We start from the raw sequence: 12,249 nt of genomic DNA on the forward strand, positions 1-12,249 counted from the left end.
GCTCCAGGGTTTGACAAAGAAAGGCGAGTATGGAGTTGGAAAGCTCATTTTCTTCCAAATATTCCATCCTCACAGAACTCTCCTACAGTAATCTCAAGCTCTACACAAGTGTGGATTAACTGGGGGAGCACAGGTAAGATCTGCACTTTGCAGACAGAGAAATGAAAACACAGAAAGATAATATGACAAAATTTTGGCTATCAAGCAAAGCATGACACCTTGTCTTAAACCAATGCTTGGAAGGCAGCGTCTGCTGGCATGAATACAGAGAAGGATAGGGACAGAATCTCCCATCGCTGCTGCTAATAAGCAGCTGTGCTTCACTCTTGTCATCTGCCTATGGGAGACAAAATTACCTAGTTGACCTTGTTTTCCAATCTGTTTGATGCTTTAAAAATTAAGTTAAGGTGAGAAAAAAGGAGGCACTGATTTGTTCCTGTTTTATATGCCAGCCTTCATTTTAGTTACGAGTTCTTCCCAGAATTTGCCTGGGGGAAATAAAAGCAATAGGTACATTTCATGCATTATTTGCTGTTGCTATAGCTTCAGCTCCACAGAAACAGAGAATTAGATGATGACCTATTTTAATAATAAGGAGAATTAGACTAAGGTCATATAACATCAAAGTCATCACGAGCAACACTCAACTCACATAGCCACCCAAGAAATGCTTCCTACCACTTGCTTGTGTTCACCAGCTGCCAGCAGTACCACATCATCCACCTGCATGTTCAGCGCTTGGATGAGCTCTGACTGCTGCTCCTCACCAAGAAACTTTGTAAGCAGAGACTTCAAGCTTCCATCAGGCCTGCAGATAATTTCCATGATTTCCTGAAGAAAGATAAGAGTATGTCAGTTCAGTGCTGCCCTCTCTTGTCTTGAAGCATTACATGCTCAGGCACCGACTCTCAGCTATTAAAAACTGCTCTTCTACCTTCCTCTGCCTGCAAGTGCCTTTATACATACTTTTTCATTCACTGTTTCCAAAGCCTCAGCAGTGTTTCTATCTCACCTGGTTAAACTGGGATTTTGCAGACTCCTTTAATGACTCCAAATCTTTATTTTTAAAATACCTCTGGGGAAAGAGCAAGAGAAGACACATTAAACATCAGAAAAATCTATGGAAAGCCTGACGAGGATTCAAATCTACTGACTAAACCATTTCCAAACCTCTTCAGTTATTTGTTTCTAGTGCAAGTTCTATGAGGGCTGTGAAATAGGAAGGGGACCGCAGCACTAGACTGCAGCTGGGCGTCTCCTCCAAGGGCTCCTTTCGGGAAGAGGCTGTACATCTGGCTGCAGTTTTTCTCCCTGCTCACAGATCAGATGTAGCTTGTCAGCAGAGTCAGATCACGCCAACTGCCTCCAGCATGCAGGAACAAGATTATAACACCACACTGTTGATGGGGAAGGCATAGCTCAATTTGGAGAAACAGAAGGAAACCAACTGGGCTGACTCTTACGTGCAAAGAAATGCAGTAGATGTGAGGACCTGCATCAAGATCTTGATTTTTTTTCAGCTACTCTAATGTTTAGAGGGGCTCAAGATGCCACTTTTATTTTGCTCAGACACCTTAGTGCCCTCTTGTGGGAAGCCAGTAACTTGCACTTTGTGCCAAAATTAAAAGAATCTCAAGAGAAACCATGACCAGAAAGTCCTACTCCCCAAATAAAACTCAGTGTTTAGATTTTTTTCTATACTGCCCAAGTTGCAAAGATGCCCACAGGCAGAATTAAATCTCCTTCCCTGCCAAAATACACAGCTTATGTCAAATAATCTTCTACATCTTTTGTCAGCCTTGGATTTGGTCCGTGACATTCTCATTATGAGACATGAGTTGTGCCCACAGATGCAACAAAAGTAAACACGGGAAGGGCTTGTAACCACTTGACCTTTCTCTCACTAGTCCAGAACAGAGCTGTGCAATACCTGGCTCTATTTCAATCTCTTGCCACAGAGCATAATTTATTATTCAGATGCACATCAGAAGCCATCACTGACAAAAGCAAGCTGAAGCCCCAAGAGGCTGTCCTATCCTCAAGGAATCTTGCAGCTCTGTTCTCTTCCTCCCCTTCCTGAGGACAATATATTCTTCCTGTCACCTGATCGTCTCCAGTCTAATACCGCTCAGCCCTGACATCAATTACAACCAATCTCAAGTTCCCTGAAGGACACCACTCCCCCAGTAATAGCAAGGAACACTTCCATACCAACAAAGGAATTCAAATTGGCATTTTATAGAATCATTGAATCATAGAATTGGGTTGGAAGGGACCTTTAAAAGTCATCTAGTCCAACCCCCATGCAATGAGCAGGGACATCTTCAACTAGATCAGGTTGCTCAGAACCCCGTCCAAGCTGACCTTGAACGCTTCCAGGGATGGGGCATCTACCACCTCTCTGGGCAACCTGTGCCAGTGTTTCACCACCCTCATTGTAAAAAATTTCTTCCTTATATCTAGTCTAAATCTACCCTCTTTCAGTTTAAAACCATTCCCTCTTGTCCTGTCACAACAGGCCCTGGTAAAAAGTCTGTCCCCATCTTTCTTATAAGCCCCCTATAAGTACTGAAAGGCTGCAATAAGATCTCCCCAAAGCCTTCTCTTTCACATAAACCATAAGCTGTATGTAAAAGCATCACTTACCACTCCCTGAGGGATACAAATGGCTTTGACAGTGCCGCATGGGTAACTGAGTGCATTCTGCACAAACTGAATGTCTGATCTTCGTAAAAAGTCACTGATATCCACTATCTGAGAAAGGAGAGAGCGTGGGAAAAAGCTGTGGTGGTAGGAACATGAAGCAAAAATCCTGCACCTGTGTCTTAACACCTTCAACATCATTTCCTGGGATATCATTTCCTTGCTCAGAGAAATCAAATGGTTCGTAGAAAGAAATTAATGGGGCCAAGATGGAATAACCATTAGGAGGCTGAGCACTGCAGAAACAGAAATGCAAGACAGCCAGGAAAACCCAAGGTTGAGATGGTGACATCCTACCACAGTGAAGAGAGCTGTATACTGAAAAAGAAACCCCCAAAATTAATTCCTGGGGAAATATAAGATGCTTCCTTGCTTTTCAGCACTGCTCCTCTTAATACATTTGTCAATATTCTTATTTCATACTTTCATACTCTTATTTCATAAACAAACAGTGTATGCACACAACCGTAGTTGGTTATCTTGAAAATATCTTCAGGCCATTAAAAGGCTGGAGAAGCCTGTCTTCTAAAGCATGCTCAAGCAGAGTATGCTTTGGAGTGCAGTAGAGAAAAGCACTTACGGTATCTGTGGATGCCTTATGGGCTTCTGCTCCTAAGACAGTCAAGATACATTGCTTCCTAATACTACATTACCTTTAAAATAAAATTCTAAAAACATATATTTTCCCTGAACCAAATAATCAAACCCTCTCTTCTGCAAGAGATGATGACCTGTACAAAGCAGCAATGACGGGATAGACACCTTAGGTAAATTACAGCATTAAGAACCTCAGCCAATCACATATACTTGATTTAAACATTCTTAAAACACTAACAGAAAGTAAAAGCTGCAAGTTTCCATTGGGCAAACCCTCACCTTCATCCCAAAACGAGTGTCTGGTTTATCAGTCCCATAGTCAGCCAATGCCTCCTCATATGTCATGGAAGGGAAAGGAGTCGTAATGCAGCCTCTTTCCTCAGGCCAGGAATATTGCAGGAGGCCCTCTATCAATCTCTGGATCCCAGCTTGATCTACAAATGACATCTCTATATCTATCTTAAAATAGAAAACAAGAAGGGGGGATTCCACATTAGCTACAGGTTTTGCCTTTGCACTGCTACTTGCAGAAGCTCTTGACTCTAAAGCTAGCTTAAAAAGAAACAACATACTACATTAAATCATAGCATGACTGCATTAGACTGAGGGTGTGCTTATGATCTCCCTACAGCCTGATGACTCAGCACACGATCTCCTCAGATAACTGAATGAGGTAATGATGACGAGGACAGAAGGAGAAGCCTTGAATGAACCAGGCTAACTCTGCCTGGGATCTCAAGGCTGAGGAATGGGATACCCGACACAGCAGGACAGGAGGAGATTGCATCACCAAGGACAATCACTGCTGCAACACAATTCCCACATCTACTGTACCTGGGACTGTGCAGTCATCCAGGAACAGCAACCACTCTGCGCGTGTCTCATACTAACTTCAAAGGACTGCCTGTGAAACACGCAGCAAACAACATTGTACCCCCCAAGCAGCACAAGAGCTAGCAGAAACTAAGCCTTCAGAAGGTAAGTAAGGGTAAAAGGCAGTGCGAGCTGGTTACCTGAGTGAATTCAGGCTGCCTGTCAGGCCTCGAACCTTCATCTCGGTAGCAGCGAGCAACCTGAAAATACCTGCAATAGGACTTTCACTCAGATAACACTTTAAAGTACCCTAAATTAAATTGTGGCTACAGAATTGACCATAAAAAGAAAAAAGAGGTCTGTTCCCTTTGCAATAGATGATCATAGCCCTGGTTGTTCCCATCCTCTCAAAAGCATGAAATTTTGAGTGGAAGCAACCATATCAGCAGCTGTATTCCATCTCCAACCATACCTCCAGAGGCACGTGGAGGCTACCAGGTGAGCTGTGTCCCAACCAGGGCATATGCAACCCCTTTTCCCACCTTCCACTCCAAACCTGGACTCTATGAAGGGCCATGCAAAACTCACTCACGGTCAAGACTTGGCCTGCAGTTCACTGAATGAACTGTCTCCCTCCCCTTCAATTTTATTTGGAGGAACAAGCCCAGTTAAAAGCTTTGTACTCATGCACCCTGAGAACATGCTTTCCTTGTCCCAGTCCTGCTCAGCTGCCCAGCCTCATCTCAATTAGTTCTATAGGTTAGTCTTGGAGAGGCTTTTATCACACACAATTTTCTGCCCTTCAGGCAGACTGTGCTTCAGATCAGGTTTCCATTTAAAACAAGTGAAGATTTGAACCTTCAAACAGGATACACTTCCTCTTACTGGGAGGCGTTACTGCTGGGGGCGGAGAGCAAAGGGCCTGGCTTAGCTGAAGAGTCCTAAGTATTTAAGGATCCCTCTTCAAAACACAAAACTCTTGGCAGTAAGCTTTTAGGAAGTATCTAAAACCTCACAGATCAAAGCAAGCAAACTCTGGATGGGACATGCAGGGAACACGAGTCCAAGAAACTCTTACCTGTCCAGACCTCCAACCATGAGGAGCTGCTTGAACTGCTGAGGACTCTGTGGCAGAGAGTAGAACTTGCCTACTTCCCTCGAGGGCACAAGGAATTCTTTTGCTCCCTAGCATCAGAAAGAAAAGCTTACACAGTTCAGCAAATAAGTGGCCTCAATTCCTGACAGAAATCACAGACTAGAAGCGCAAGACGAAAGGACCTATTTTCCCCATTATGAAATCCCACTTGTGAGGAAATGGCTGTTTGTACGTTACACTTAAAAAAAACAAATCTGTTAACCAACTTGGTCCAAAATATCCCAAAGGAGGATTCTCTACCTGAGAGACTAATGCATAACAATACACCATCCAAGACAAGGGTTTAAATGCAAGAACTCCATCTGTTGGCTGCATCAACAATTCCTGGGCTACAGCTCTCTTCTCTGTGATTATTTTTGAAATGAAAGAAAGGAATATAAGCTCAGAAATTAAAATTACTGAGTAGTGCCACCGCAGTAAACTACTAGTTAAGAGATAAATGCTGGGGAAACCGTGCTTAGAGGAAGTTTTTTGGTTTTATAACCTGGCTGTCCCAGGATAGGACTTGCATTCAACATGTGCTCTACAAGACAGAAGCTTTATTCATTTGCAGGTTCAAAATTAAGACACAAGATACCACCTTTCCCCTTTCACTCCCTCTGCTTTTATAAGGATCCATGTATGATATCAGAAATTTGCACGAGCTGTTATTTAGTGAGGGAACAGCAATGAAGGCCAAGTGGCAACTGACAGTAATTCAACCATGAACTGCCTATGCAATCGCAGGAGGCTAAAATGCATTACTGACAGAATACATACCCCTGGGGTTCTTTTAAAGAGCGTTGGAGTTTCTACATCCACGAACCCTGAGGAACAAACACATGGTTCAGACACACAATATGCTGAGAGCAGGGAGAACTAGTATGACACAAAGTAAGCTAGAGTAGTGTTAGTCAGCAAAATAGGTAATCTAGCATACCACGTAGCCTCTCCAAAATCTATAGATTTTGCTGCTTCTAAGAAGAACTTGTGTAATGACAGACTTTAAACTCTGAGCCACCCTGATGTCCTGCCAGAACTGTTGATGACAGAGGACTCCATATAGGCTGAAAAACTGTTAATTCTCTATCCATTTTGAACTAGGCTTTGCTTTTCCAAAAAGGATTTCCTGATTTTAAGATAAGCAAAAGCCCTATAAGAAATCCATCCCTTTGACATGCCTCAAACTGGGTGACCCAAAGAGGGAAACTACCTGCAAGAGGCCTTTTCTCACTGGATATAGCTCATTTGAAACAACTAGTTTGTAGCATGCTAAGAGATTTCAACATACTTTGTTCTTCAGGCCTGCCAACATCCCTCTAAAGACCCCACTGCAAGCAAACATGTCCTTCCTAAGTGGGACCAGTTTGGAGTACCAAGTTGACTGGCAATCTCTCCCAGCAATAGGAAACAAAAGAAGGGAGGGCTAAAATGTTGTTTGCTGCTCACTGTTCTTCAAGCACTTTTCTTACCATGGAGGTTACACAGATATTCCCGCATCCTCATCACCATCTGTGATCTCAGCCGCAGGTTATACTGCAACTGGAAGCTACGCAAGTCCAAGTAGCGATACTGCATCCGTAAGGCCTCTGATTTCTGGAGATAAGAGATAATCAGGATTAAGAGACAAAATTCAAATTGCATGTCCAATGAAACTGCTCTTAAAGCCACAGGACAAAAGGGGGAAGCTAAAAAAGAATGCTGCTCTATTTCCACAACCCACCCTTTACCCACAATCTACACTGACAAACATCAGCCACTGAGAGTGTTTCCATGCACAATAATTACTTTAAAAAAATAAAAAGAACAAAACAGACAGACGTTCACTGTGATAACAGTTGCCTCAACAAAGGTCAGGATTTCAGCTCTCCTTATTCTCAGTCCACTGCAACAGACTGTAGCAATCCTCCCTGTGATTTTTAAGCAGAGGAGCGGTATCATACATAGATCTAAAGGAACAACTAAATGGTGGTACATCCTTACTACAGACAGGAAAACTAAAGTAGTGCGGATGACGGGAATTGTCCAGGACCCAAAACATGGAAGGAACAGGAACCAGTTCTCCCAATTCCAACACCTATCTATCAGTCAAAGTTTCAATGGCACGAAGAGTATCTTCAGTTAACACTGATGCCACTCCTACACCATGGAGCCTGCACTAAAACCAACCTCTTACAAGACTGTATACTTACAGAGGAAGAAAATCCTCTGGCTGACTATCTACTTCTCCAGATAAGGCTATGCACCCTTGCCTTAAAACACAGCAGTGCATTGGCAGGTTCTGTTTCACACTCTCAAAAAAGCTAGCATAGCCTGATTTCTTTCACTCTTCACTTTACCATCTGTTCTTACAGTGATATTTGAAAACCCGGTGCACTGGAATCATTTAAGCCTTGTTTTCTGCTTAACTCTAATTAGAATTACATCCTCACAGCTAACAAGCAGCACCCCTATTTTAAATACCATCCTTCCCCCAAAGCAGAGCTGGGACAACCAGACGAAGCTCTCAGATGTTTCACCATCACCCTGGGCAAAGTCCCAATTTATTGAAAAGCCACCACTTTGGTAAAAGAAGAAAAAACACGGACACCTTGATAAAATCCTTGATTTCAAAAGGTAGCTTCTTGCAGGAGTTCAGGATCTCTGCAGTCTCCGCCTTCACTTCAATATCCCCTGTTGGCATTTTCTGGAGCAAAAAGGCAAGAAAAAAAAATCAGATTCAAAACTTAGGGAAAACAATTGGACAAAGGTATTTCACAGATGGTTGGGGGGAAAAAAGAAACCCATGTGATTATCCTCCCTGCCTTCTAACACGGTATAACTCAGAGAGCTTCTCTCAAGGACAGATTTCTCCTAGATTTCCCTTCTGTTCAGAAAAACACAAGTCACTTCATCAAACATGGCATGTTCTTTCCCAGTAGCATACTGATCTCTACAAGAAATATACTTACTTTTCCTTTGCCTTCTCCCTGAAGGACATGCTGAGCACAGCGGTACAGTCAGGCACAGACCCTTCTAGGGCACACGCATTTGGACAAAATACTAGTTCCATCAGCTTCAATGAAACCATGCAGTATACATTTTAGTGTGCATTAGCAGTATCACCATCAGTCCTTAATACAAGTCAAAAAAGGTGACTTCTGTTCAGTTCCATTCAGAACTTCCAGTTCTGAACACCAGTTCTCAGAACTAGTCTTCTTTTTCTTAGATCCCCAGGGAGAACAGACAGCTTCCCCCACTTAGCACTGTGCCACATCAAAGTTCATTTGATCCCACAGAACTCTTTCTATTTACCCGGGGAAAGTATGTACAGCCTTCCAAAAAAAATGATAAATGATTAAAAGAAATACAAGCATTGCTTGAAGCTTGCCTTCTTTACGGACATCTGTAAGTCGTCAGAGCAAGAAAGTTATGGTCATAAATCCAGGTTCTCTTTCTAGGCCTGCCAGTGATGGGATACGTACAATCCTGACAGATTAACCTACAGCTGATTACAGTGAGAGCTGAGGAATGCATAACACTAAAAAAATTATTCAACCTCTGTTTCCTATACAATGAGAACAGCAAAATCTATTCTGAGTGAGAAATACGTCATCACATGCTGTGGAACTTGTGATGACAACACTTACTTTCAAGAAGAAGTAATTCTCAACCACACTTTGAAAGCCTGAAAAAACTAGCCAGTATCCTTTCAAAGGGCTGGAATACAATCTAATTCGTGGGTGTCTGTAATGTGCTTTGAGGTTCTCCTAAGTGACATGTCAAAGCAGTTATTTCATCTCACATTATCTGAGGATAGGCTGTCACACACCCAGAACCCATGGCAAAGCTATGACACAAAACCTACCATAATCCTACTATTCAGTGCTCTTTTCCACAAGGAACAAAACACCTGAGACACCCCAACATCCTCACCGGATTCTCCTGCCCTGGGGGCCGAGGGGACACAATTCCAGTCACTCGCACAACAGACTCCACTGGGGCATTAGACAAGAGCTTCTTCACATGGGAATGTGCCTGCAAGAAGATGACAATGTCTCACAGGAATTCGAAGAACAGGACAAATACACCATGCTCATGGGCCTCATTTCTTAACGGCCCATTTGACGTCTCACAGGAATTCGAAGAAGAGGACAAATACACCATGCTGATGGGCCTCATTTCTTAACGGCCCATTTGAATCCGGGATGACTCGTCGTAAGCCAGAGAAAACAGCATTAATGTTTCTGTTGCTCAGAAACTCGTAACGCTTACATCTACTTGTGAGTCAGAGTACTCAGTCTGACAAAGTACTTCGTTCTGCTCTCCCTGTCTGCTGGACCCAAGCTACCAAAGGAAAAACAAAAGTAATAGAGACTCATATTTTGGTAGCACTTACCTCATCCTGTGGAATGACGATCTGGGTCAGACCTTGGAAATCCCTCAAAACCAGAAACAGGCCTTGTCTGATCCATGAAAAACATAAAAGGAAAAACAGTTTTTTCAAGAATTCTTCTGTAGTAGTCTTCTGCTTTTTAAGCCACAGCACATGGCAACTAGCTACTTTCTGTACCTTGTCACTAATCTCAGCACTTCCAAGTAATGTATGTACAGATACTTTTCCCACATCTGAATCTAATCTGAAAAATTTGTTTCAGATTTTGCCCAGCCACAGACAAACAGTGTGCAAATAACCAGGAGAGTCAGGATTTTAACTTGAACATTAATCCATGTAGAGCAGGGATTCTGAACACGTGCAATTTCCTGCTGGGAAATATCATTCAGATAAACACATTTAGATGAGCAATAAAACTAAAGTTCACATGGATACAAAAAAAAAAAATCCAACCACAAAACAAGAAGGAGAACACTGGTCCCATAAGAAGTTTCACATGAACAATTCACACTCCTAGACCCAGAATCATAAATTTTGATTTCTTCAGCTGCAGTAGAGATAGCTACCATTGTACTTAATCCATCAAGCAGCTGTCAAACGGAACACGCTCTGGCTGTCTTTAAAAGCAAGAGTGCAACAATCTCATTGCAACAATCCTAACTCTGCTTCCTGGAACTCCACCCATGACTGTTCAAAGGTGAGATGCTCAGGACCTCCTAAAAAAATTTTAAAAACCCATGCAGACTATCACTGCAGAACAATGCTGGATAAAAACCATCCTCTCTGGACTGTAAAACACAAAACGCGACTTTTGATACAAATTTATTTCATTTACTTCAAAGCCACAGGACCTATCTCCATTTTACAAGCACACACCCAGGATCAGAATATTTTGGAGCATTGTCCATCCTGTATGCAGACATGCTTTTCACCTTACATTTACAAAACGTACAACTCCATTAGGAGTGATTATATCACGCCACCTGTAGCAAACTGTTGGAATTAACATTTCATCCTCTGCTTACTACCTTTTCTTAATATTTCTTTTTTAAACAAAGCTTGCATACTTCAAAATTGCATCATTAGATGCTGTAGTTGAAAAGACAAACAGCACTGTTTGCTTAAAATTTAGGGACACTACATAAAAGAAATTACTTGCTCACAGCTGTTAGAATTGCTATAAATGTGCTATTACTTGTTTTCTCTCCTATACAATGAGGGTAATAATATTTAACTGCTTTACAGTGTTGTAATGAGAATCAATTAACATTTGTATGAAACTCTGAAGTTTTAAATACTGATCTGGCACAGTTCTCAACTGTTTTACTCGCTTCAGAAGTCACTACTGCAGGATACAAAAAGATAGCCTGAAGCATAAAAAAAGTGTTTGAATCCAGGCCTAGAGCATACATTGGATCTGGCAAATAAGCATCTCCATTTTCACCTTGGTTTGCGTTTACCTTTGATACTGAATCCATCCATACAGTGTGACCTCTTGTCCCACATGAGCAGAACGCAGTTCTCCACAAGTGTTGGTCCGAGTGACAAAGCTATTGAAGTCTTGAATAAAAATAATAAATTCTTTTGTGGATTTTGCAGACAAGCAAGACAAAAGAGTTACAGAGTTCCATCCCCCAACACCAACATAATTTAGACATATACAAAGAAATTACTCCATATATCGCCAATACAGCTGCTGTAAGACATTAGGGCACAAACACAACATGAAATTATTCTAAACAAGTTTTAAAAGGAATTACTTCTATGCTTCAGTCAAACTTTCATACAGAAAGCTGAACACAGTCTTGCTGCAAACTGTTGCCCTGCAAATTTCAGTGGTAAGAGAAGGCAAAGCTGCAGATCAGTCCTGAGGCACACTGACAATTCCACATTCTAATCTAGAAGACACAGCAGAAAGGGGGCTTGACAAACCAAGACTGAAACCCACCACATGGGTGTACATTGAACAGTTTCCTGCCTGCAACTACTGCTAACAGGCCTGAACCATGACTACAGAAGACTTTCCACAGGCCCCAGTGTGCCTGGCATCATGACTTAGTTATAAAACCAAGCATACCATTTACAGAAAGTGCTAGAGTTTCAGCTTGCAAGGAGAGATTTGAAGAATGTTATTACCTAGGCATATATGTATGTGTATAATTACATGAACTAGTCTCCCTTGCTACCTTCATTACAGTCTAAAGGCTGTAAAAATAGAGTAGAGGGCAAGAAGGTTTGTTTTCACATTAGGCATTCAGCTACCCCTGTTGTTTATAGATTGTTTGCTACAGAAGAAAGAAGGAAAAAAAAGCAAAGTAGAAGCTCAGGAAAAAAAAAAAAGTTAGACAGATTGGTTTTGATATACTCTGAATCACAATTCACTGTGTGATACCAGAAGTCAAATAAAAACATGATTTGGAGAAGACACTTTAAAAAATGATCCAGGAAAAACAATTTACCATGACTGTGCCTTTAGTCTCCTCTGCAGACCACCCTGACCTGCGTCCCAGGGAAAAAAAAAACCACCAAAACCCAGAAGAGGCAGCGGCAGGGATAAGACAAACGCTTCTTTCTCACCTGGAGCCGCCGGGGCCGGGGCCGCCCGGTACAGAGCCCGCCCGCAGCC

General features: G+C 42.1%; 1 protein-coding gene across 1 annotated transcript in view; it reads right to left on the reverse strand.

Moving 5' to 3' along the window:
- DARS2 (aspartyl-tRNA synthetase 2, mitochondrial) overlaps positions 1-12,246 on the reverse strand; it is a gene marked incomplete at its 5' end in the record, with an annotated part of 14,818 nt that extends 2,572 nt beyond the window's left edge. The window contains 13 exons of the mRNA XM_009581833.1: positions 679-831; positions 1,013-1,075; positions 2,647-2,754; positions 3,580-3,759; positions 4,314-4,383; positions 5,192-5,298; positions 6,029-6,075; positions 6,721-6,844; positions 7,839-7,934; positions 9,164-9,265; positions 9,627-9,693; positions 11,084-11,183; positions 12,201-12,246. Of these exons, the coding sequence (XP_009580128.1) occupies positions 679-831; positions 1,013-1,075; positions 2,647-2,754; positions 3,580-3,759; positions 4,314-4,383; positions 5,192-5,298; positions 6,029-6,075; positions 6,721-6,844; positions 7,839-7,934; positions 9,164-9,265; positions 9,627-9,693; positions 11,084-11,183; positions 12,201-12,246 (1,263 nt within the window). The remainder of the gene's footprint in view (positions 1-678; positions 832-1,012; positions 1,076-2,646; positions 2,755-3,579; positions 3,760-4,313; positions 4,384-5,191; positions 5,299-6,028; positions 6,076-6,720; positions 6,845-7,838; positions 7,935-9,163; positions 9,266-9,626; positions 9,694-11,083; positions 11,184-12,200) is intronic.
- Between the last annotated feature and the right edge of the window lie 3 nt (positions 12,247-12,249).

Source organism: Fulmarus glacialis, unplaced genomic scaffold (genome assembly GCF_000690835.1).
Source record: "Fulmarus glacialis isolate BGI_N327 unplaced genomic scaffold, ASM69083v1 scaffold1807, whole genome shotgun sequence".
Taxonomy (NCBI): domain Eukaryota; kingdom Metazoa; phylum Chordata; class Aves; order Procellariiformes; family Procellariidae; genus Fulmarus; species Fulmarus glacialis.